Genomic DNA, 23,846 nt, shown 5'->3' with positions numbered 1-23,846 from the left:
GTATCTCAAAAGTACCATATCCCCTTCAACTAAAGGTATTCCACGGCATGCAGAAGACACGGCCCAATTACAGGCATCGCAGGGCACTCCGCCACGGCACTGCTGAAGAGGGCTTCATGCATTGTTCCTCCTCTCCCTGCATAAGTACATGCAACTTCCCTTGAAGGGTTCTTGTTCGTGATTATTGAGTGAATTTCAATGTGATTGTCTGACTGCATCCTCGTTTTCCAGAGTACCGGGTCGAATACCTTGTACCATCAAGCCATGGGCACGCCGAAATTAATATATGATATGACAGGGTGGTCTTTATTTGGGGCCAAAGGTTGCTAACCAAAGGCGATCCCCCATCATTTTCGCTTGTAGCCGGTTCGAAGGACACCCAACTAAATATTGGTGATAAATGTTGTATTCTCCATCTTAGCCAACATCAAGAGTAAAACATAGTGGTCTGGAAGTGAGAGCAGTGGATAGCTACTAGTTATTTCTAGGCACTTTGCGGGGGAAATAAGTTACAAGCATCCGAATGTTCAATTTACTTGTGATGATTAATTGTGCTGCAGAGTTATGTACGGAGTGTTCGTTTGGCCTCTCACGCGATACCTAATTACCCAGCGCGCCTTGATGTAATACTAGAACAATAGGCTCCCAAAGCAGAGCAATGAGCTGCTCGCCATATACTCTGTACTGCCCTACGCCCGGTGTCGATACAATATCATCACTGGGAGTGTACTCATAGAGCGGAGATACTTGACTCGCAAACCTACCACACCTTTAAACCCTACCCAACTGTCTAAAAATAAACCAGCTGCCATATCGTCTAAATAAAGTCCTGAGCGACAGGCCACACTTTATCAAGAATTGTATCCGACAGAATGTGGAGCGGTAATTGGACGGATATTCCGTTTGACTTCGAAATTAATTCAAGCACAAACGCGCTCATTTTGTGCATTGTTGATCATTGGTAAAGGTGTTGAGGATGTGGCGAAATGCGGGAACTAAGGTGGATCATTCAATGGTTGTTTCGTCTATATATATGCCGGCAATCAGCCGTGACGCCGGTTACTTCATACTTCGTACACGTTTGCTCCTTTCTAGGTGGTGCCTTACCCTCTGACTCTCTTGGCTGTGGATGCTGGCGTCATTTCAGTTAATTCTTGTTTCAATGTCAAACAAACTGCAGTATGAACGGGAGCGACTGATTTAATGGCTAGTGTCCATAACATCAAATATGAGAGATTCAATGTTGAAAATATGTCATATCTAACTGTGTTGGCTAAACCATTAGAGTGTGTAAATGAAATCTGGCCGTTCATCGCCTAGCATCTCGATGCCATGTTCATCGAGTCCCTCGATCCACTTGTTTCGTTCTCCTTTCACCCTCTTCCCATTCTCAATTCTTAGGAGTACATGCTGTAAGACACTACCACCAAAAAGGAATACAACCAGGTACCCCAGGACAATGCCATGTCCAGGGAAGAAGTTTGGTGCGTCTTGAGATCTATAAATATTGGAAGATATTACACCGTTGAGGTTTCCCCATCCAATAATAAAGCCAAGGCTGACACCACGTTTATATACTCCTATACATCGATGTTAGATTGCATGCATATTATGGAAGTTGACAGATTAAAGAAATAAGCGTACCCTCGGTATTGTTACTGGCCCACGATATCGTATTGGGTATACACGGGTAGATGCCCATTGCCCCGAGAAATGTCCCGGCATACCTTACGCCTGGAGACTTGGCTCCGAGCAACATACTGAACCCAACGATTCCAAGAAGTGATGTGCCAATATTGCACAAGCCGCGCAATTTTGTGCGATCAGCGAATAGTCCGATTATGATGGTCAAAAGACACCCTGCAGCATATGGAGGAACCGAGAGTAGCTGTGCCGTAGTTGATTTATACCCTGAGGATATCAGCCGAGAGAAATATAAAGAATATAGAATCTGAGAATATACCCTAAGAAAAGTTAGTATGTGCTGATATCATGACTGATAAACATAGATAGGGGGGAGTCAAAACTTACTAGTTCTTTGATGATCGTGGGGAGGAAAAGTGAAAATGCATAGAGTGGCCCAACACATCCAGCATATATAAAAGCAGATACATAAGTCTTCCAGTCTTTTATACTAGCCCAGAAGTATTCCATTCTAAAATCCTCGTGTCCGGCACTGGATTGCTTGTCCCTTGCAAGACGCAATATGACTCGTTTCCTATCATCTTCCGATAAGAATGTTGCAGTGTCTGGAAAGTCCTGCACCATCCAAAATGACACTATAGCAATTACTATTGTAGCTAAGCCTTCGAGGATAAAAATCCAAGCCCAGCCAGCCTTACCTCCAACACCGTTCATTTTTGCAATTGCAGCGGCAAGTAGGCCTCCAAACGAACCGGCTACGGCAGCCGCAGAGAAGAAGATAGCCATTCGAATACCAAACTCGGTTCGTTTATACCAGCATGATAAAAAGTAGCTTACGCCAGGGAAAAGTCCTGCTTCGGTGAGACCTAGGAACCATCTCGCGGCCATAAAGCCCGAAAAATCTTTGGTGAGACCCATAGTGGTCATGCAGATACCCTAGGAACAATGACCATTAGCTTCAATCAAAGCGGAGCGCCTGAAAATTCAGCCATACCCAGACAACCATTATACATGGAATAAAAAGACTAGGCCTCAGTTTTTTCAGTAATATGTTGGTCAGGGGTTCAAAGATGGAGTAAGAAACGAAGAATATAGTTAAGGCTGCGGCATATTGGCCATCTGAGAGACGAAGATCTTTCAAGAGGCCCTCAAGTTTTGCGTTTCCGACATTTGTTCGGTCTAGGAAGCTGGAGAGATATTAATAGGTATCCAGAGTATGATCGGGTTTGCTTCTTGACGCACCTAACAAGGTATAGTAATGAAAGCCACGGGACTAGCTTAAAGTCGAGCTTCCGTACCAATGCCTTGTCCTATCGATACGCATTAGCGATCGAGATATTTTACAGTCGGCAACAGTCACACTTCATACCAGCTTCTGCCGCTCTTCCAGGCTCAAGTTAGCATCCGGGTCTTCCGGCTCTGTCTTGAGAGGTATCGTTTTGGCATGGTCGTCTAAGTTCTCAGTAGAGCTTGGCTCTTCTATATCGTGTTTCTCCATGACAGATTCCAGATTCAATGACAGTGGTAGTAGAAAAAGTCCCGAGAAAATGATTGAGGTGCGAGCAGCTCGGTATTTAAAGTCTTTCGCACACACCACACTACTCAGCTCCCTGCAATCTCCTTCGTCATAGAAAGGTGAAGCGTGGGATGCGCACAGATGGCATTGACGAACTAGTTAGCTGGGCAGGGATCAGGTACCTAGACAGGCTTCTCCAGACTTTTCGGCCTTGAGCGGGTTCAAGCGCTGGTCCGGGGCGGACTCGGGCGACGTATTACAAGGTACAGATCGAAAAACATTTGGCATCTCGGGTTCGTGTATTGGAAAAGGGAAACCGTATAATGTTTCGTTTGCCAACCGGCATCTACTCCGCTATATCGGGTAGATGGACAATGATGTTGGCTTGATACCTCGGGGTAAGGGCCGTGGAGTAGATTCGGCGGGGATACCCCGGGAGTGCATGTCCCGGTGTTTTCTGCGTAAAGAGCCGGAACCAGTGACACTCTGGGGGTAAGTGCATTGGCTTGATTATGGCCCGCCTGGGGTTCGCGTACGTATTCCTTCTCCCTTTATCTAGAAGAGGCTAAACGCATGGAGGAATGAGTTTAGCGATCATTTAAAGTTGAATAAGCAAATATGCTTAAAACCTTGATGTAACCACAAATTACGCTAGTCCATATTAGGATAGCTTGGCCTTTTTTCCTTCAATCTTTGACATCGAACGTCAAGAGACGCTGACCAGTACAGGAAGAGAACAAGACGTTGGATACGAACCGTACGAGCCGCTGTAGTTGGTATTGAATAAGTCAATTGATTACACTGGCTAGGAATGCCCTTCTCGCGCTCCATTTTGCTGTCCAGATCTGGCTCTGTGGCCACCCGTCAGGTCCTTCGCTGCTCTAGTGGAAGTCAACCACCCCGCCTTGCAGCTGGCCAGGTAGCTGCAGCATCTCCTTTCATTCGAGCATATTCCTCCGCCCCGCCTCCTCCAAACCACAACCGAAATAACTCTGAGATCAAAGTTCTTCCCATACTTGCAATTCTCGCAGTTGGAAGCGGCGTATACGCCTTTCTGATCAAGTCTCGCGCTCCCAAGGATGTCAAACCCGGCAAGTGAGATGCCCACGTCCGGCGCTCCTGCTGTGACCAAGATATCGGCCGAACTCTCCCCGCCACTCACATCGACCAACACATCTCCTCGTTTCTCTACCGATGAAGTGACTGTTATATTTGTGCTTGGAGGTCCTGGTAGTGGAAAAGGAACGCAATCTGCCAAACTTGTCAAGGACTATGGTTTTTCTCATCTCTCCGCGGGCGATCTGCTCAGAGCCGAGCAGGACCGTGAAGGAAGTCAGTACGGTGACTTGATTCGACATAACATTCGCGAAGGAATCATCGTGCCCATGGAAATCACGGTTACACTTCTCTCCAACGCCATGGCTGCCATTCTTGAGAAGAAAAAGAAAGACGGAAGTAGCGTCGAGCGTACGTCACGGTTCCTCATCGACGGATTCCCACGCAAAATGGATCAAGCAGTTTACTTCGAGGAAACAGTTTGCCCCTCGGCAGGAACTCTTTTCCTATCTTGCACAGAAGAGGTGATGTTGGATCGTCTATTAAAGCGTGGAGAGACTAGCGGCCGTGACGACGATAATATCGAGTCAATTAAGAAGCGATTCCGTGTCTTCGAAGAGACTAGCATGCCGGTTGTCGACTATTACGAGAAGATGGGCAAGGTCATGAGCGTTTCTGCAGTTGGTACTGAGGCCGAAGTTACTGCTCGCATTCACAAGGAGATAGAGAGCCGTGGCATCGTGCAGCAAAGGGGAAATTGATGGGAAATATGGAAAAAGCCAAAAATGTCATTTAGCAAAGCAAGCAGCGTAGATTTTCTCCTCTCCGTTTATTATACAACATAATGCATTTTCTAGACTTTATCAGCAGACTAAGTGTCGTGTACCTACCATCGGATACAACTATCCTCTATAGAGTCGACCATCCTGTATTTTACGAGGTGTCAAACCTTTCCAAGAATCTCAGACGTCATGTTGGAGCCCAAAAGCTCATGGGGTCCTCGGACTAAATGATGTCTATGGTCAGCCCAACAACCGTGCTACGTTCGTCATGAAGCATAGAAACCAACACTCGCAAGAACAGGTTTGATTGAAACCACCCATCTAAAGAAGTAACTCCGCAAGTATCCATGTTTTGATTGGTATGATATGCGTTAAAAAAAGGTCTTGGAGAACGAGGATATGCATCGAATGTTTCCAGTCGAAGGTCTCTTCCCACACCCATGCCCATACACATCCAACGTCCACCCGTCCCCATTCATCTCTCCTCCACTCAATCCAACCACATCATTCCATTCGTCCTGTAGATCATGAAGTTTCGCTGTGTGGGTGGTGCACAGTCCGACTTCACGGTAAAGTATGTAAGGGACGTTCAATTATTCATTTTTAGAAACCGAACGGAACGAAGGCGGCAGAAACGAGACACATCATCTGGGTTGAATCGTTTACCGGTACTATTGCATCTATGAGTGTTTTGTTCGTAGCTTTGCCCCGAGTGATTGATATGTCGTACCTTGATGAAACCGATATCCTTGGACTTCTCACGGAAGCACTGACGGCAGATCATGAGGCCGTACTTGCGGATGATACCAGCCTGGTGAGCGCAAGCGCGGCTGTAAAGAAAACGATCCCAGTTAGCAATATATTCCATATTCAACCAAACGCCATCCAAACTTGTATTCTGCTCCTTGTTCTCGCGACGCATGGGTTGTAGGAGCGTACCATTGACGGCTGCCCTTGCCGTAGTTTCGTGGGCGGCTGTAGAAGACGGATTCGTGAGTCATGGTGACGGTTGAGTTGGTGATTCCGTTAAGTCGAGACGACGTGAGTTCAAGGCGCTGCGATGGAGGTCACTTTCTTCTGTGCGCTTTTTGGTAACATCGAAATTTTGGCGATCCCGCAGAGCAACGATTAGCGAGACTACGCCCGATGCGGTTAGTCTGTCATGTGATATAGAATTATTATGTAATATTCAAGGTTCAGGGCTTAGCCCTAGCATATTACTAATTTATGACTTACTACCTTTGGATCCAGATAGCTTTTACAGATGATGAAGATTGATAAACATCCAAGTTTGATTGATTCTTCTTTTATATTTTTTCCGATCCTCATCTCTCATACTCATTTGTGTTCATGCTCATGGTCAACATTATAAAAAACAACGAGCTTGATCTATTGAAATTCCTTTCCACGTTCATGGGGGTTGAATGCAAGAAAGAAACATAGAAGTCAAGGGAAGATCAAACCACGAGGAAGTGATTAATTTAGAAAAAGGCAGGAAGGGAAGAAGAAGATGTTAAAAGCAAGCACGAAAAACGCCCAGTATACTCAAGTCTTTGTAGGAAAGTAAACAAAAGGATGCGTAAGGGGAAAGTGGGAAGGAAGGGAAAGAAACAGCCTAGTCACCACCGGCAACCAGCTCCATATCCCTAGCTTGGTGCTGATGTGATTGGTGTCCTCCTCTCCTTCGCTCGCCTCCTCCTCTTCCTCCAAATGAGAATCTTTCGGCTTCAGTAGACCCCTGGGCAGGGGCAGCTGCAGCAGAGGCAGCTTCCTTGAACTTCTCCTTTTCGGAGCGGATGACGTCAAGGACGTTCAGTAGGCTCTGTTTCCAGACCATGAGACGGCCTTGGACTTCACCCCACTGTCGTTCACCAAAGACACGGTAGGTAGCACGGTGAACAAGGAACTCGCCCTTTAGCTGGGAGAGTTTTCCCTCGACAAGGCCAGCACGGATGGTATCGATAACCCATTTCTCTACATCCTCTCGCTCGATGCGGAGTGCGGTGGCGATGTCGTTGTATGGGAGAGATCGAGATTGGGCCTTTGCGGCAAGACTGGCAAGCGTAAGCAGACGCATCTTGGTCTGTAGAATGGATTCCACGGATGGGGGTTCGCTTGAAGCGGCGGACGTGGTGGTGGTGGGGGCAATAGTCTTGACGGATGCTAGGGCAGAGATGGAGGAGATTGGGTTCTCCTTGATGAAGTCCTCGTAAGCATCGAGGACGTCGGTAGAAAAGAGTTCCAGAAGCTCAAAAAGGGAAGCATCAGTGGATCGAAGACTTTGGACGGCATCGCTGGATGTTAGAGGGGTGAAGTCGAAGACAAATGGGAAAGAAAGAGCAGTGGTAAGAGATCGAACAGCCAATTCACGGGCTTGAGTAGAGGCGGCTTCAGCTGGTGGTATGGCGTGTAGTGCCTGGATAAGGTGGTGGTATGAAAGCTCGGCATCACCGGCAGCCCTGGCAGCGTCCGAGATGGACATGTGCAGTTTCTGGGTCTCGTCTTCGTCTAGGTCCCAGGACTCGATCCAGGTGGGCAGCTGATTAGACAGTTGAGTCTTGAGGGCCTCGAATGCGAGGGCAGAAGAGGTGCTTCGGATAACTGCCATGATGGCAAGGAAGACATGGTATCTGCTAGAGTCATCTGCGTCCAGGGTGTTGAAGATGGTTGCCAGGATAGATAGGGCAATGGAAGGGCCATGCATCGGTGATGAAGGCATTGGTTTAGCCAGGAACGCGCAGATCTTGGGTAAAAACATATCCACCGAGCTCGATTGACGGACCAAGTAGACGAGCAAGTTATACGCCGCAGTGATTTCTACCCCCAGTTAGCATTCTTAACTTGGCTATCTTTCAAGCAGGAAACGCAAGAACAAAATAAGCCGCCATACCCTTCTCAGGAGCTCCATTAAGCACAGGAGCCGCAAGCACCACTTTCTTCAGCACTTCGGTTCTCTCATTCTGGACCTCCTTTGTCTGTGCCTCTGTCAACTCCTCCTCGCTCTGCTCCTTTTCCCGCAACTTTTCGAGGAACGGCGCAATTTCAGCATGCACGGAGGGCACCTCTGCACTGGGGGTCGCCGAGGCAGCCGAGACAGACTTGCGAATCGAGTCAATGTAGCGGGCGAGTTCGTCTGCAAGTTCGTCGAACGATCCCTCGATCAGGAGGGTGTTGGTAGCCATGTTGGTATCTCGATATTTCTTTTCTTGTGAGATTTTCCCTTGTTCCTTTCTCGTTTCCTTTTCGTTCGCTCCGTCGCCTATCCCGATGCACGTAGTCTCAGTGTCCTTCACCAGTGTCAACGTCGAGCACGAGGTGTTCGTCCTGCTGGTCTGGCTGGTGGGATGTTTTTTTTTAACGACTTTCGATGTTCGATAAACTTTCTACGCACTTTTTTTCTTGTGTGGAAGTCTTGGCGGGTCAGACTGCTGACTAAGGATGCCTACTTGTGCTACGTTAGCTAAGCCCTTCTCCAACCAAATCGCATTGATGGTTTAGTGGTAAAATCCGTCGTTGCCATCGACGGGCCCCGGGTTCGATTCCCGGTCGATGCACTTTTTTGACCATTTCTTTTTTTCACATTTTCTTTTTTTTTTTTACTCCTTTTTCTTTGCTGGTTGGTTGATCGGGATGCAATTGCGATGCTTGAAATGGGTAGTAACTTTACGGAGTAGAAGATAGATAGAAGTAGAAAGTGGTAACTGGAATAGGCATCGATATCATTCGCATTCACACATAGGTACATCATCGCGGAATTGCCGGCTCGACGCTTGAGAACAAGAAAAAAGGACAGGGAAAACAGCAAGAAAGCAAGGTGGAGAAGAGGAGTCCCGGCTAGCAATGACCCTGGGAGGTTCGGCGCGAAGTGAAGCCGCCGATCAACAGGGATGTGCCAACCACGCCAATCAGTTCGAGTCACCGAGGTTTCCTGCAAGAACCGCATGGTGCCCAACACTGCTCATCTCCGACATGCAAAACAGGTCCGTCACTCAGGCCAGGGGGGGGGGGGGGGTAACTAGTTGATGGTGTGGTAGTTAAACATAAGAAACTTGGGAATAATAAAAAAGGGGAGGGGAATAATTAATCTCGTTTCAGGATATCGAACACCCATGCCTCTCTAGAGTAGGAGACCAAAGACGCCCAAAACTACCGTGGCGAAAATGCCGAGGGAGTAGTCCTTAACGGCCATGATAGCAGCAGCATTAGTGTGGGAGGGAGCAGATCCAGTGTTGGTAGCGGATGGGGTGCTTTCGGTGGAGGAGGCGGTGGGCTCGCTGCTGGACGATGAGGTAGTCTGAGAGTCGTCACCGCCAGAAGAGGGTGCCTTCAGCTTGCCGCACTTCTCCTGGTTGTCCTTGCAGACCTGCTGGCCATCAGCGTCGTCGGGGTGAGCCTTGATGCACTGGCCGAAGGTGGCCTGGCAGATGAACCAAGGGAGAGAGTTGACGTATTGGTCAATCTGGGGCACGGTGCCGTTCTGGCACTCGCAGGAGAACTCAAGAGTGTCCTGTGCGTTCTGTCAGCAAACTTGCATGCACGTTTTGGCGTAGAAACAATAGAAACAAAGAGGGCCAAAAGCTTACCGGGTCGCATCTGTTGACCTTGTAGGAACCACAGACGGCGCTACAGGTGTTGGCTTCACCTTGACACCAGCTGTCTATAGAGATATCAGTATAAGAGTCCCAATTGACCGGCTAGCTATTCATTCAGCGTGGACTGGCGAGAGTAACATACCCTTCTCCTCGGGAGAAACAGCTCCGGCATTGAAGTCTGGAGGAACAGTGTAGTTCGAGCCGAGCGCGACCACAGTGGACGCGAGGACGGGAAGAGTGATGAGAGTAGAGAGCAACATCGTGGCTGTTGTGTGAAGCTGTTGGTAGCTGACTGTAGCTGCGCGGTGACGGTTCCTATCGAGAGAGTCAGCGTCAAGCCCGGCAACCAGAGCGTCTATTCACCTACCGTCGAGTAACTCGAGAGAAGAGCAGTCGAGCTGAGTTTGGTCGAGCTGTGCAGGCGTGGTTGTAGAGAGGAAGAGTGCGCGTTGATGAAGAAGGTGAAGAGGAAGAAAATAAACAAGAGGGAGAGAAGAAAAAAAACAGGAAGAAGAAGCTGGTCGCAAACTGCCCAAAGAGGAAAAGCGCCCGTGACTTTGTCGCCCACGGAAATCTATACAGAAACCCGAGTCACTTTTGCTTCTTCTTACTCTTTTTCTACCATTTTTTCGTCTTCTGCCTTTTATCTATGTAAATGACTACTGGCGGGTGCAATCTCCTCCGAGGAAACCTGATACTCAATATCAAACACGGACTATTCCCATCATCAGCAGGGCTAGCGTCCTGGCAGAGGAAATAGTCTGCCAAACAGCCGTGGCTCCCCTGTGCTGCAAAAGGGGTGCACCAGGGCTCCATATACTCCCCCGTACGATTGCACAGGATGGGGACCCATTTCACAATGGGCTGGCTCTGTGCTTCATCTGTTCCAGGGAGGACAGAGCACGGCCAGTCACTTTGCTCGATGGCTGGTCGATGGCTGATTCTTTAACCAGACCGGACGGAAACAGCGGCTATTTTTTTAGAAGGTGAGTGAGTTAAAGCTGTTTGTTGGGTAGAAACCGATCCAGGTTGCTTTTTCTATAGATCTACAAGCCGATGAGAGAGTGCTGGGGAAGCTATATCGCTATGGAAACGAGAGATCGAGCTGTTGAGCGCCAAGATGGGACGGTTGTCCGAAGATCAAGCTTGATCTAACTGTGGCGGCTGGAGGCGTCCCTATGACGGGAGAGGGCGGGTTAGCGAGCAGCGAAAGGCGATGATGAAGTGGAAGACTTGACCGAGCGGTCCTTTCAAGGTAATAAAACATGGCACCGTGGGGGTTCGTTATTCTGTCTCCTTTTGCCCGGTGACGCTGAGCATGAAACTGCCGAACGGTATGGATAGTGTAGCAGTGCTGGAGGCTCAATTGGAGTACAGACAGCCTATCGAATACCGGTATAGCAAATATAGCTGGTTGGTGACTACATTCTAACTGGTACAAGGTAAGAGTGCAGGTATAGATATCTCGAGTCTTCGCCTTTATTTACTGCCAAGAAGTGTTCCTGGCCGGCTGCTTGTTAGTGAATCCTCCGGCTATTCGGACGTTCAACGTCAACTTCACCAAATACCTACAACTCCAAACCACAGCTGCTCCGTACAGATAGCTCTACAGGTTAATTGATTAATGATTCGGAGGGCGGAGCTCATGATGACCGCTCCAAAGCCATACACGATGCCAGACGCCACAAAGTCAGCCTTCCAAGCCAATAACTGGACAAACTCACTCCTCAAGAACAACGCCTACCAGCCCATCGAAACCTACTGCCGCAAGCCAAAGCCTCAGACGGGAGAAGACACCTTCATCGCTACCATAATAAACACTCCAACCACAATTCCGCATCTCCTCACCCTGCAACGGAAACCAGAACAGCTCGCCAAACCTCCCTCCAAGGCTCCCTCCCTCCCAACCCCGCCAGAGCAATGGCCAAAGATCCCTTCAAACCAGCCAGCAGATGTCGTCAACATGCTCTACTTCGCCGAGCCAGACCTTAACGGTCACCCAGGCATTGTTCATGGCGGTATCATATCCACGCTACTCGACGAACTGATGGCCGTCAGTGTTGCTACACATTTACCCGGCTTCGACTTTGCTAATACCGAGAAATTCGGCCAGCTGTTTACCGTGCAGTTGGATGTTCGGTTCAAGAGGCCGGTTAGGGCTGGTGCTCATGCTGTGCTGAGGACGTGGTGTATTGGCAACGAGGGCCGTAAGTGGTGGGTTAGAGCTCAGCTGGTGCAAGAGGAAAGCCCGATAAAGCCTAATGGAGAGAAGGTCGAGTGGGTAAAGAAGAAGTACGTTTGTGCTGATGCTGTGGGTTTCTTTATCTTAGTTAAGGACTCGAAGCTTTGATTCTGGTTGCAACTCGTTTCTAGAAAATATATGTCTGCGCTATGTAGCGAGCTTTGTATATACATCGGTATCGTTTATGGCTCTAAATCAAGTCTATGTTTACAAATATGTCGTATCATCATATCTTGCTCTCACCATTGGGCTTTCCACTGCCCTTTCTCGCACTTAGATTTCTCTCTGCTCCAATAACCAATGCAACATGGTTACTCAGAGCGACAATCTCACCTTTCTCGTCCATAATAATAACATCCAAATCCATTCTACCGTTATGTAGCCTTTTCGTTTGAACCCGTGAGTAAAGCCACTCTACCCCTTCAGCAGGCAATTTCTTCTTGACATCCAGATTCAACAAGATAGTAGGATACCAGAACTTGCCCTTGGGAGATAACTTGCCATCTTTACCAACAGCATACTTCTCCTTCTCCTTCACTTCTTTAGGTCTCTTGTCCCAAGGCTTATCGTCAAACGACTCCAACATCGTGGGGAACGTATCGGCTAGAAACCCAAGCGTTTCATCCGTCCATCTTTCTACCTTTCCATAAGGCGCAAACCGAGCCCATTGCTCAACGAATCCACTGGAAACCATAGCAGGTGCAGTAGGAGTGTAGAATTCAACATGTCGGCTTGCTTTTCTCATTGAAGCAAAGGCTATATTGAACCGTTTCCATGCTCTGCTCTGGCCGGTGCTGACAAGCTGCTTGAAATCCACAGCGGGCGCAGCAGGTTTCAACGCAAAAGGCTTATCTATGCTTGGCCCTTCTTCACTGGCTATATGTGATACGGTGACGTATCCGGCAACTTCTTCGCGGCGGTTCCCGTCTGGATCCTGCTGAGTGAGTGTTATATGTAGCGTTGACGTACGGGAGCCCAGCTTCGTATCAACAACGGTGAACAGGGCAGAGCCGATATTTGTCCGACGTATAAAGGTGAGGTACAATGTTATGGGATCTGGAGCGCCCTTGTGGTATGTTGGATGAGTGGTCTTCATATGCTTGCGGGCTACAGCGTAGAAGATTGAGGTCACGTAACCGCCATGGGGAACTACCATCTTGTTAATATAAAGAAGCCCATGAAGCATGTCGCGGAGCTCATAGGGAGATACTTACCAGTACCGATGCACCATTCCGTGCGGAAGTTTGCAGCATATGTATGAGATGACAGGGGGGTTATCGCGATGGCTTCTCTGAAGCTCGTTGCGTGCAGAGATTGCGCTAGCTCCATATTGTCTCTAGCAACCAGCGTTAATTCCTCCTCTTGTAATATAAAAGACAATGATAATGACAGACGAAGAGCAATGGAGACGAGAAACCTTTGAACTTGCGGCTCGTAAAGCGACTTCTGGTTGCGCCGAGATGCCTCGGCTCATTCCACGTGACCTGTATCTCGGGGCGGCAACCTTCACCTATTATGTTTTTTTTTTTTTCACTTTTAGTTTTACTTTTATTTCAAAGAGTTTATTTTGTATATAAACCAACCTTCTGCTCCGTAGCTGCAGAACAGCATGAAGACATCTCGGTACCCTGGTGAGAAGACGTGATAGAATAGGTGTCAAACTGATAGACGATTACGAGCGAACTGTCCTGCAACGAGTTACTCTATACAGTGCAGCTTGTCCGGTGTGAGAGTAGACACAGGTCCCTGGTGACGTCACTTTTCCCCGAGCCTTCATCTACTTATCAGCAGTAGATTCGCTATTGTTCTCGCAGAGAACAGATTCTCTTAACAACGACAGCATTCTCCAATAATCTTACCAGAGCGAAGTGACATTTTTTTCTTTCCCTCGTCGAATATAAATATGGGGAGTATAACAAATCAGGGAGACGCGCCTGCGACGCGACTCTTGAGAAGCAACGCACCGCAGTTACCACAAGTCCTCACACCGCAGAAGCTCTTCAGTACTATCCGCAAAGAAATCTTAGAGGCGACTGAGCATAAGGAGCTAGTCTACGAAGACATTCCTGAAGAGACTGGGACTCTTGTCGTCGACTCCTTGGACCAGGATCCTGACATTGAAAACTCCTGTCCTCGGTAATACATGCCCCTCTAACAACTTCTTCAGTGATAATAGAATATTACTAACTCGTGTGGTAGTGTTGGATATAATTCTCTTACTAGAACCATCGATATCACCATTATGCCCACGTTTGTGCATGATGCATCTCACTCGTGGTTCACCCGGGAGCTGTTCTCGATGTATCGTTCTGGGTTCTTAACGGAAACTGAACAGGATTCTATTTCGTTTTTCAGTAACCCTAGTACGTATAACGCCTTTCTATCTCTATTGTTTTTTATTTTATTGTCTAAATTTCAATAAATAGCGTTCAAGGGGTTTCAGCCTCCTTATGCTGCATCCCGAAAAGAACCAGATCATGCACTCCTGCCAGATGACCAAGAGTTCCCAAGCCTCGTGTTCGAGTCAGCGTGGTCAGAGTCTATGCCGAGACTTCACCGCGACAAGGACCTATGGTTGCAGGGCGGGCGGCCAGATACACAGCTTGTCTTTCTCGTCAAATGGTCAAAATCCGTTCACGGCGTAGTAAGAGGGATTGTTGAGGTTCATGGGAGAAATTCAGCTGGTGCGCCACAGCTCTTGCAGGTTGAGGTATGTTAGGTGAACGTATCCTGAGGCTTTTTGGGATTTTTTTCTTAACCACAAATTTTTAGTCAATTTTTCCTGCTCCTGCAAACCCAGCCAGCCAAACCATCCCCATTACTCTTGGCCAAGTCATGGGCCGAAACCTTCCCGGCGGACGGAACTCAACAGATGTCCACCACTTATCTCTAGACACATTCCGCAGCGCCGCTGGGAAATTAGTGGAAAGAGAAGGATTTACTCATGCTTGAGGTACTAGAACTGTTGGCGTGCGGATATTCCTCCCCCTCTCGTCTCTTTTTCTCTTCTTATGGAATGTAATAGTTACGTGTCTTTTAATTTGTGTGAACAAATAGTTGTCGTGCATTAGTATTACACGTTACTATGGCAAGGAAATTGACGCGGCAATCTGTACAATACATATGCTGCCATGGCTGGGGGTGCATATGAACTTCGAGAGTAGCGGGAAAATAATTTGACTCTGTGAATTCACTCTCCGTTTGATGCTGGAATATAAGACAGTTTCTGAGCGAGTGACGCCGAATCCCTCCGCTGCGATATGTCAACCAATTTTCCTAGACATGACAATGCTCCTAATAAAGGATGTTTGCAGTTAGCCCTCCAATATAAATGGGAAGGGGTAGGGTTAAGTGGATATACGTACCTGTAACGCCTTGATTCAGAGTGGCCATGGCCTCTGTGTTCTTCGTTCCCAACGTAACAGTCATGACATTCTTCACCTTCTTTTCTTTGCCAAGTTCATTCGCCCATCTGAATGCAGGCTCATCGTCTCTTCCATCGCCAATCACAAGAATAAAGTCCGGTACATCTTCATCATTTTCATCTGTCTCGCTCTTCCAGTCTATAGCCATCCCGTGCTTGACACTGCTTGTACTACCGGCACTAGAGCTTCTATGTGACTCTCTTCTCGCATATGCGGAAAACACCACGTTAGCAGCAGTACCTTTGTTTGGCTCCACCGGCCCGGCAACGACGCAGCCGTCCATCTGAATTGCTCTCAGACTATGGTTGCCGCAACTGTCGTTGACGTTATTTGCGCATTCGGAAGCGTGGCGTTCTGCACTTTCGGTATCTTCCGCTCGTTCATAATGAAAGATAAGTGATGCGTGTGTTTCTTCGATCCAGCTACCTTCTGTACGTTCCTGGAAGTAACGAAGCATGGGGGAAAGAGATAGCTTCCAGTCATTCATCTTGGACATGTCGATGAGACGGATCCAATTTGAGGTTACAAACGTGCCTGCTGTTGGCGGAGAGGGCGATGGGGATATTATGGGAGGCGGCCGCACAAAGCATCCGTTTTCTGCTATTAGGCCAAGACCTGGAACGCGGCTGAAGAGGCGTTCCATGTCTTCTGGCATGCGTGAGGACATTACGTAGACTGTGTTAAAGGGGTCCTCGAGTAGGTCCGTCAGGGTATCGATGGCTCGCTGAGGAGTTGTGAGGACTGTATTTGTCGGTTGACCCCAGCTGACCAGGGTGCCTTCGTAATCTAGGAGGAAGAGACGGCGGCTAGATGTACGGTAGGCATCACAAAGATTAGGAATTGACAGCCGGGGCACTGCAACGGTTTCACGAGTTGAATGTTGGCGGTATGCATGGTCAAGCGCCTCCGTGAAGTTGTTTACCCATCGGGTGGTGACGTGGTCCTTTGCGGTTGTATTGAGACGAGTCCATTGCGCTAGACGGGTCTCAGGAGACATTTCGAGAGCTGTGTTTATTGCATCTGCACATTCTTGATAATTCCATGGGTTGACAAGCAGAGGATGGTAATTGAAAATAGATGCACTCCCCGTAAATTCACTGAGAATCAGCGGTCCGTGTTTAGACGACGAAAGCATGCCATCCTGGCAGTGGATGAACTCATGGCTGGTGAGATTCATTCCTTCACGCAGGCTGGTGACCATGAAAACATCTGCAACGGATATAAGAGCAAGATATTGATCAAAAAGGAGGTCTTGTTTGTGGAAAATAAGCGGCTGGTGAGCGAGGTTGGAGTGTACCGAGTTGATACGGGTGGCGATGTCAGAAACGGAGGCTTCTAGTTCTGGCTGTTCCGTAGTAGTAGATGCAACCTGTATGAGGACGACTGAATCTCTCCAATGAGGGTACTTGTTGAGGAACAGTTCATACGCCAGGAGCTTCTGGCGTACTCCCCTGACGTTGTCTAGTTTATCTCTAGCAACAATGAGCCTTTTGCCTTTAAACTTATCCTGTAGAATGTTTATCCACGACTTGACTTCTCCGCACTGTCGCCGGATGTCGAGTGAGACGGGATCAATTCCAATGGGGAATGTGCCGACATTGACGAATCTATCCTCTAGCTGTACACCATCCTTTGTAGCCTCGACGTTGAGCAAGCGACTACAAGTTTGCAAGAAATGGTGACAGTACTCTTGCGTCTGGAAACCGATCAGGTTTGCACCGAGCATCCCCTTGAGCAACTCCATCCGGACGGAGAGGCACCTGAACACCTCTGAGGAGGGGAAAGCGACATGAAGAAAGATGCCTATCTGTGCATCGGGTATTTCCTTTCTCACCATGGCGGGTACCAGGAGGAGATGGTAATCGTGTACCCATATCACGTCTCCCCTTTTCCAGTTTTTGATCAGCTCCTTTGCAAAATTGTAGTTGACACGACGGTAGAATATCCATGAATGGTCTTCGTAAGCCTTGCTCTTGGGGTTATCCGGAATTTGATAATGGAACACCGGCCAGAGGATCATTTTGCAAAAGTGTGAATAGTGGCTGTCGAAGTCATTATCCGAGACAAATATGGTCAATGCCTCATAGTCGGCTGCCAACTTTTCAGCAATAGCTTCCTTCTGCTTCTCGTGCAATGCATCGGTGGGCATCCCCAGTGTGCCGACCCATAGCTTGTCTTTCATATATGGCCAATCAACAGCTGAGCGTATTGCGTTCAACAGACCACCGTTTCCTTGTTCTGAAGGCTGGACCGTCCATTCTGCACCCTCAAATACTTTCTCCTGGCTTAGCTGGGGCCCGGCCTCTACAGATGGCCGTACCGGCGAAGGAGGTAAAACTGCCGGTTCGGTCCTTGACAGCTCCGAAGCAGACTCCTGGCCCAATGCATGGTTGAGGATGGAGGATGACGGAGGTGCAAGAGCCTGGGCTTTGGGCTGGTTAAACGCCCCCGGAGAACCCCAGCGAGGCGAGTGGGGGTCACTGGGTGCCAGAAGCCGTGGCTGCTGGGAGTCAACGTCTACACCGGAGCTGGAGTAGTCCGGACAGGAGAAGATGCGGCCTTGATCCCTTAAGTTGGACGGTCGACGGCCTGCCACGGCCGATCCGGGTGCCGGACTCGATGCAGTAGCAGACGCTGACGCAGTCGTCGACGCCGACACCGACGTAGGAGTGGCTGTTTGGCTGCCTGGTAAGCGGCCAAAGAGCGTAGGTCTCTGGCCGGAGCTCTTGCGGCGGTGGTGATGAGAGGCCTTGCGCTGGAAGCCTTCCGGCAGCGCAAAGTCGATCGTGTGCGGCAGAAAGCTGGCTCGGTCAGCAAAGAGGGCTCGTAATACACATGTATTCATGCACACAGGGAGAAAAACAATCAACCACGGGCCGGAACATACAGAGAAACGATGAATATCGTCATTGTCGCAGCTTGTACGGCTCTATCAGCGCATGTATGGGTGTCTCCTGGCCGCACTGTGACCCCTCCATACAACCAGCACTGGGCGAGCGAGAGGGGCAGCAAGCCCGTACCTAGAAACTAGTTGGTTAAAGCACGAACAGGACGAGAGAAACGCTTTCAGGTCACAGCAGTATTAGTTCGCCAGACAGCACCAGGAGCAGGCATCGAGCTAGCTGGTGAACGCCGGGGGGATGTGAGAAGAGCAGCAGTCGAGGTCGAGGTCGAGGTCGAGGAGTGGTGGTCGACGTCGGCGGCAGTCGAGTAACGTGAGATTCACCAAGTTTCCCGGATATCCCAGATCGACCATGCGCCAGCTGCGAGCTGCGAGCCCAGCCCAGCCAGCCCGCCAGTCAATTGATCAATCAGCCAGTGCAATTTAGCCTGCAGCCGAACCACGGGTTGCGCACATGGACGTAACTTTGCGCTGCCTGCTTTGTTGCCTTGTCGATGCTGAAACTGTTGGATTCTAGCCAAACCCGAAACCAGTGCTACCTACGTCATACCCCGGGTACGTAGACGGCCGGCTGACGGGCAGGGCAGGGCAAGCCAGGAGCCGGGAGAAGCAGGTTGGCAGGGCAGATACCAATGGCGATGTTGCTGTTGCTGTTGCTGTTGCTATTGGCGTTGACGTTGTAGTCGGTTAACTAATATCGACTGGACGGTTGATGGTCATGCTTGATCCGACTTGATGCTCTTTTCCTACGATGAAACTCGGTCGACTAAAGGCTCAATTGAACATATCACATTCCGTGCTACGGTTCTCAGCTGCCTCATTTCCCAAGGACTTGCTTGCATCTACAGTTTGTTATCAACCTAGATTCAATTGCTTTTTGCTTCTTCTCGAGGCTTATATTCATGCTCTGCAGCTCATTCGCCAAACTACCACCCTTTTACTTATACTCTGCATACTACGACTCTATTCTCGATTTATGATCGATTTATTGATCGATTGATCGAATCTATGAATGAATGAAAATTGAATAATTTTTATTATTTTTATTCATTATTTTTATTGTAACAAAAACGCCGAGAAATTATCGCTTATATAATGATGTAATCACGTGCTATACATTATTCATGATGTAGTAATAAACTCTATATGACTAATAAATGACATAACTAACACGTGATAAATTTTTGATATAAAAAGAAACATGAGTAAAGGAGAAAAACGTCAAGCGAACGACTTCAAAAGGGAGGATATAAAGCGAAGGCAAAGGCAAAGACGAAGCGGAAGAGGATAGAAATAACAATATAAGACGGTGATGCCGCTTAATCTGACGGCTGCGCATTCGTCTCGCATAAAGAAACCGACTTCAGCGGCTCGGCAGAAGGCCCCCTTTGCCTCCTTTCGGAGTACCAAGGCAGCTTCCACGCCGACTGCAGCTCATAGCAAAGGCAAGAAGCTCAAAGCCAGCCTCCAGCAGACGGAGGAAAGTAATAGAAGTGCCTTGAAATATAGTACCAGTAGCAGTTCTGCTGGTGGAGATGTCCTGTTCGATGAAGCACTGCCAGACCTGGGCCCTTCGAGGGCCGTCACAGAGTCCATCGCCGTCACCAGCGTGACTCAGGCCATCCAGCATGTCCAAAGTACCATGTTCAGTGCCATTCCGGAAAGGAGGTCGGGCATGAATAGCGCGCGGATAGCACAGATCATGGCGTTCAGAAAGTCGCTGCCTCCCATCGTGTCGGTGGCGCATGTACATGTTCTGCTTGACAAACCTACAGAGGTCGAGAGAGAGATTGTACAGCTGATTGACTCGGCTGTCGTACGCAGGCTGCTTGTGACTGGCCGTGGAGACGGGACATACGGGCTAGGCGACTGTCTTGTTCTGCTGGATGACTGGGAAAAACTGGTTAGAGATAGCACTTCTCTAGATGATGTGTTAAAAGGTGAGGGCTAACATTCTTTTGCCTGATATTATTATCTCTACACTATGTCTGACAGATGTATAGATCGCTTCATCGAGGCCCTGCGGAAGGACACTAAATCTCCTGCTGTCCCTGCTGGTTTCTTTTCGCCCGAAGAAACTGCTGCATTGGTGCGTTCAGGCTTCCTGGTGACAGCCTCGTCACATTCCAAAAGCGGCTATATTAATGTAGGCCACTCGACGACTTCAGCGTCGACAGACCATGGTGTCAACTTACCACGTGAAAGAGGGTCAACGATGGTACTCTCTTTACCCAATATGGGCCCATATCTCCGGCTCCTCGGATCCGCACGTACCCAGATTCTAGATACGCTGCGGAAATCTCGATATAGCGAGGCACCCCTTTACCTGATCCGTGACCGGTGGGACGGTTCTATTGAGCTAAACTCCAGAGCCAGCATCGCAAAGCACATCCGCGGTGAGTTTGCAGGCGTCCTACCTGGCCGAACAAACAAATGGAAGCAGCTTTACGGCTTGAACTTCCAGTGGGCACTTGAAGAGGCCCTGGGTGCGGGACTGATTGAGATCTTTAACACCGGAAGCGTAGGGCCGGGAGTACGGAGTGTATGATGACCGCTCTTTCTCCTATATTTATCTATATACCCTCTTCCTGCAGGATAGTGATGGACAAGTATGGCTGCCATACAGTTCTAGTTCGACAGTGATACCCTCGTGCTTTATTTATATACAAAGAATATGCGAAGGCTGTGAGGTAATTAACCAATGATACGATAGCACCTTCTTGAATATATACATAATCCACAACACGTCATTCAACGAAGGCTCTTTCCACTCCTCCATTGTTTGTTTACCTCTATCTCTGCCTCCCGGTGGCTCTTTCTTGCTCTTTCTGCTTTCTGTTATTGTTACCAGCAGGCAATGACTATAAGAAAAACATCCGGCCTGAATGTTTTTCTTCTGTTTCTTCTTCTTCTTCTTTTCCTCCTCGGTCCACGCTCGTTGATAAAAATTGGTATCTATATATTGTTGTTATAGATATTGTATCGATCGTTAAGACTCTCGTTAGGTTGTTCTTGTCATTCTTTTTTTTTCTATCCTTTACATTTCGCCGTGCTCCCAGCTGCTATTCTGCTCTAGGTTTTTTCACCTTTTTTTATAAAATAGCATGGTAAAGGGCATACTTTATAAAACATTCCCACCTCCGCCATCAGATGCCGAAGAAGAACAGAGTCCAGATATACCAGGGCAAGGCGATAGCGCTGAACCATCGCAACAAGACTCGTCTTCTACTGGACAACCACAGCCCAGTGGAGGTTGTGAAGCAATGGAGCATTCATCAGAGCCTCTTGCTCAGACTGGCGTAACAAACCCAGCCCTAGTGGATCCCTCTACGGACGCAACGGGGCGTTCGTCTGAGCCCCGGACTGGCGTTGCAAACCCAGCCCAGGAAGGACTCTCTACAGAAGTAAGGGAGCATTTACCGGAACCCCTTGTCCAGGCTGGAGAAACAAATGCAGCGCTAGCGGATTCTTCTGCAGAAGCAACAGCGCTTTCACCAGAGCCCCAGACTGGCATAACAAGTCCAGCTCCGGCAGAGCCTTCTACAGGGCCAACTCAGTCCACCGCAGAAACCGGGATGCAGACGAACGCTTCACAGGGAGGGCGTCCAAATCGCACCACCGCTGCACCCAGACTTGTGGCTTCGGGGATCGCGGAACCAACTGACGGCCCAGTGCCAGAAACACAATCAGAGGAACCCCGTGGAAGGACACGTCATCGAGGCGAACAACCGAGACGTTTCCCGTCTCCTCCGGTAGAGGACCCAAATGTCGCCGTAGTAGGGAAGCAGGGTGGAATTTTGCCCACTCCTGTTGCTGGTGAAGAACCAGCAGCCCTAAGAGCCATATTACCGAATTATGTGCACCCCAGAGAAATCCACTCCGTTCAGCTTCCACCCTGTGCAGCATTCAGGGAAGCACACAATGTAATAGCACCTGATTTCGAGTCGTTTTTGCAAAAGGTTTTAGACGATGCGTTCGCAGCAATTGCTCGAAGGGTTCCATCTACCGAACCTGATGACATTTATCCTAGGCCACGGCGCTCCCCTGGCTGCAAGGCCAAGTGTTACTTCTCCCACCGCCGTATAATCAGGGACCCTGATCCAGCGTGGGCGAATGAGCTACGTGAACAGCAGGGTGAATTCAGCAGAGACCAGGAAGAGGATTGGTTTGGTAGGAGGTCTGTACATAAGAATAAGAGGACTTGTGGTAATGCGTCTTTTGAAGAAATCAGAGAGTACTGGAAGAACCGGCATACTGCACACCTTCCCGAGTACGTGCCCGGAATTCAAGTGACGAATATACATAGGTACAATTGCGAGGGCGTACAACTAGTCAACTGGAGAGACGTTACTGCTGAAAGTGAGTACAATGCCCAAACTAATGTTATCTGCCTTAATCAACGTTATGCTAATTTAATTCAAGTTTGCTGGATCGAACGCCGCTCAGGCCTTTGTTCTTCGCAGCGTCTTTTCCCTGTTATGGTCATCACTGCTGCAAGAGCTTATAACCCAGCCCTCGAGGGGCGTCCGGACGCTCAGCTGCCAACTTATGAGGAGACCGCTGACCCCCGTCGCCCAAGGCAAACCTATGCGGACGTTCCACCAGAGGGAAGCCCAGGGCATCCCGGAAATGGCAATAATACATCAACTGAACCTACGAGCTCTCGAGTGTCTCAACATGGCTCTGTTGAAGCTGAAAGCTCCAGGAGCTTCCGGACTGCGCCAACCGGCACTGGGAGCTCAAGGGGTGTTCTGTCCACACCGACTGAAGCCAGGAGTTCAAGAGGATTACAGGATACGCCTGCGTCAGCTAGAAATTCGAGAGATGTTAATTCTCCCCAAACTACGCTAGCCGAGGCCGGGAGCTCAAGAGATGTTCTGTCCACACCAACTGAAACCGGGAGTTCAAGGAGATTACTGGGTACACCCGCTTCCGCTGGTAGGTCCAGAAATGCTAATCCTCTCCAGACCACGCCGGCTGAACCTGGGAGCTCAAGAGACGTCCAGGTCGTACCCGATGAAGCTGGCAATTCAGACAACGCCGGTCAGCCTGCGGAAGCAAGGAGACTCAGGGATATGCAACCTCCGGAGGCCAGGCCTGACCCACAGAATCCATCTAGAGGTGTCCCAGAAGGATGGCTGGACTCCCTGTTTGTTGTGCATCTTCCTGTCCGGCATCAATGCATTCCTAGACAACCAAGGGCACATCGTGTCAAGCGGACACTTTTCCCGTTGTATGCCTCGGTTGGGATGGTGAAAGATCTAGGCATGGAGAGGGGAAAGGATCGTGGGACATTCGAGTGGTTGATGACAGTTTCAGCAAAACCACAAAGTAGACTACTTTTTCCACGCTGGCTGACGAACTTGTATATTGGTATGCCACATCTCATCAAGGATGAGCCGGGAGAATTCATGAAGATGCTTACTTGGCGCCGCATCAATCCAAGAATCCCACGGACAAAGTCTTTGATCGGTTGGTAGCTGCCAGAGTGATTACATGCGGAGACTACGGCAATTGCTTTGAAACATCAGAAATTGTTTATGATTTCATCCTTGCAAGCAGAGGCTGGCTTGTTCTGCGGAAAGTATTGGCATCTCTGCTTGTAGTGTTAGGGAGCCCAAGTGTAGAGCAGCCATTCATTTGTTCATATACTCTGGTACAAATTCACACTCGTTCTCTGCTAATCG

The 23,846-nt window shown here is 48.9% G+C and overlaps 11 protein-coding genes and 1 non-coding gene across 12 annotated transcripts; 6 read left to right on the top strand and 6 right to left on the bottom strand.

Annotated features, from left to right (window-relative positions):
* Positions 1–1,281: 1,281 nt before the first annotated feature.
* MGYG_04846 (high-affinity nicotinic acid transporter) lies at positions 1,282–3,142 on the bottom strand (the record flags this gene model as incomplete). The annotated part of the gene is made up of 6 exons (XM_003172210.1): positions 1,282–1,580; positions 1,645–1,911; positions 2,028–2,580; positions 2,639–2,831; positions 2,887–2,954; positions 3,014–3,142. The coding sequence occupies 6 exons, from the start codon at positions 3,140–3,142 to the stop codon at positions 1,282–1,284; spliced, it is 1,509 nt and encodes a 502-aa protein (XP_003172258.1).
* A 1,097-nt stretch (positions 3,143–4,239) lies between these two features.
* MGYG_04845 (uridylate kinase) lies at positions 4,240–4,977 on the top strand (the record flags this gene model as incomplete). Its single annotated transcript, XM_003172209.1, has 1 exon — positions 4,240–4,977. One exon carries the CDS (start codon positions 4,240–4,242, stop codon positions 4,975–4,977), a length of 738 nt encoding a protein of 245 aa, XP_003172257.1.
* A 683-nt stretch (positions 4,978–5,660) lies between these two features.
* MGYG_04844 (40S ribosomal protein S29) lies at positions 5,661–5,999 on the bottom strand (the record flags this gene model as incomplete). Its single annotated transcript, XM_003172208.1, has 3 exons — positions 5,661–5,669; positions 5,729–5,828; positions 5,890–5,999. The coding sequence occupies 3 exons, from the start codon at positions 5,997–5,999 to the stop codon at positions 5,661–5,663; spliced, it is 219 nt and encodes a 72-aa protein (XP_003172256.1).
* Positions 6,000–6,613: 614 nt separating this feature from the next.
* On the bottom strand, positions 6,614–8,180 carry MGYG_04843 (eukaryotic translation initiation factor 3 subunit M; the record flags this gene model as incomplete). Its single annotated transcript, XM_003172207.1, has 2 exons — positions 6,614–7,815; positions 7,889–8,180. The coding sequence occupies 2 exons, from the start codon at positions 8,178–8,180 to the stop codon at positions 6,614–6,616; spliced, it is 1,494 nt and encodes a 497-aa protein (XP_003172255.1).
* Positions 8,181–8,481: 301 nt separating this feature from the next.
* MGYG_10547 lies at positions 8,482–8,552 on the top strand. Its single transcript has one exon. It is a non-coding gene; the product is annotated as a tRNA-Gly (tRNA).
* Positions 8,553–9,115: 563 nt separating this feature from the next.
* On the bottom strand, positions 9,116–9,850 carry MGYG_04842 (hypothetical protein; the record flags this gene model as incomplete). The annotated part of the gene is made up of 3 exons (XM_003172206.1): positions 9,116–9,505; positions 9,582–9,655; positions 9,733–9,850. The coding sequence occupies 3 exons, from the start codon at positions 9,848–9,850 to the stop codon at positions 9,116–9,118; spliced, it is 582 nt and encodes a 193-aa protein (XP_003172254.1).
* Positions 9,851–11,238: 1,388 nt separating this feature from the next.
* MGYG_04841 (hypothetical protein) lies at positions 11,239–11,940 on the top strand (the record flags this gene model as incomplete). Its single annotated transcript, XM_003172205.1, has 1 exon — positions 11,239–11,940. One exon carries the CDS (start codon positions 11,239–11,241, stop codon positions 11,938–11,940), a length of 702 nt encoding a protein of 233 aa, XP_003172253.1.
* Positions 11,941–12,058: 118 nt separating this feature from the next.
* MGYG_04840 (hypothetical protein) lies at positions 12,059–13,161 on the bottom strand (the record flags this gene model as incomplete). The annotated part of the gene is made up of 2 exons (XM_003172204.1): positions 12,059–12,981; positions 13,047–13,161. The coding sequence occupies 2 exons, from the start codon at positions 13,159–13,161 to the stop codon at positions 12,059–12,061; spliced, it is 1,038 nt and encodes a 345-aa protein (XP_003172252.1).
* A 574-nt stretch (positions 13,162–13,735) lies between these two features.
* MGYG_04839 (hypothetical protein) lies at positions 13,736–14,784 on the top strand (the record flags this gene model as incomplete). The annotated part of the gene is made up of 4 exons (XM_003172203.1): positions 13,736–13,968; positions 14,032–14,195; positions 14,259–14,542; positions 14,605–14,784. The coding sequence occupies 4 exons, from the start codon at positions 13,736–13,738 to the stop codon at positions 14,782–14,784; spliced, it is 861 nt and encodes a 286-aa protein (XP_003172251.1).
* A 238-nt stretch (positions 14,785–15,022) lies between these two features.
* On the bottom strand, positions 15,023–18,167 carry MGYG_04838 (trehalose synthase complex regulatory subunit TPS3; the record flags this gene model as incomplete). The annotated part of the gene is made up of 3 exons (XM_003172202.1): positions 15,023–15,126; positions 15,198–18,058; positions 18,145–18,167. The coding sequence occupies 3 exons, from the start codon at positions 18,165–18,167 to the stop codon at positions 15,023–15,025; spliced, it is 2,988 nt and encodes a 995-aa protein (XP_003172250.1).
* Positions 18,168–19,471: 1,304 nt separating this feature from the next.
* Positions 19,472–20,707, top strand: MGYG_04837 (hypothetical protein; the record flags this gene model as incomplete). Its single annotated transcript, XM_003172201.1, has 2 exons — positions 19,472–20,099; positions 20,163–20,707. The coding sequence occupies 2 exons, from the start codon at positions 19,472–19,474 to the stop codon at positions 20,705–20,707; spliced, it is 1,173 nt and encodes a 390-aa protein (XP_003172249.1).
* Positions 20,708–21,263: 556 nt separating this feature from the next.
* On the top strand, positions 21,264–23,639 carry MGYG_04836 (hypothetical protein; the record flags this gene model as incomplete). The annotated part of the gene is made up of 2 exons (XM_003172200.1): positions 21,264–22,518; positions 22,582–23,639. 2 exons carry the CDS (start codon positions 21,264–21,266, stop codon positions 23,637–23,639), a joined length of 2,313 nt encoding a protein of 770 aa, XP_003172248.1.
* Positions 23,640–23,846: the final 207 nt, after the last annotated feature.

Source organism: Nannizzia gypsea, genomic scaffold (genome assembly GCF_000150975.2).
Source record: "Nannizzia gypsea CBS 118893 supercont1.4 genomic scaffold, whole genome shotgun sequence".
Classification (NCBI taxonomy): domain Eukaryota; kingdom Fungi; phylum Ascomycota; class Eurotiomycetes; order Onygenales; family Arthrodermataceae; genus Nannizzia; species Nannizzia gypsea.
This window is presented reverse-complemented; position numbering and strand designations above follow the sequence as displayed.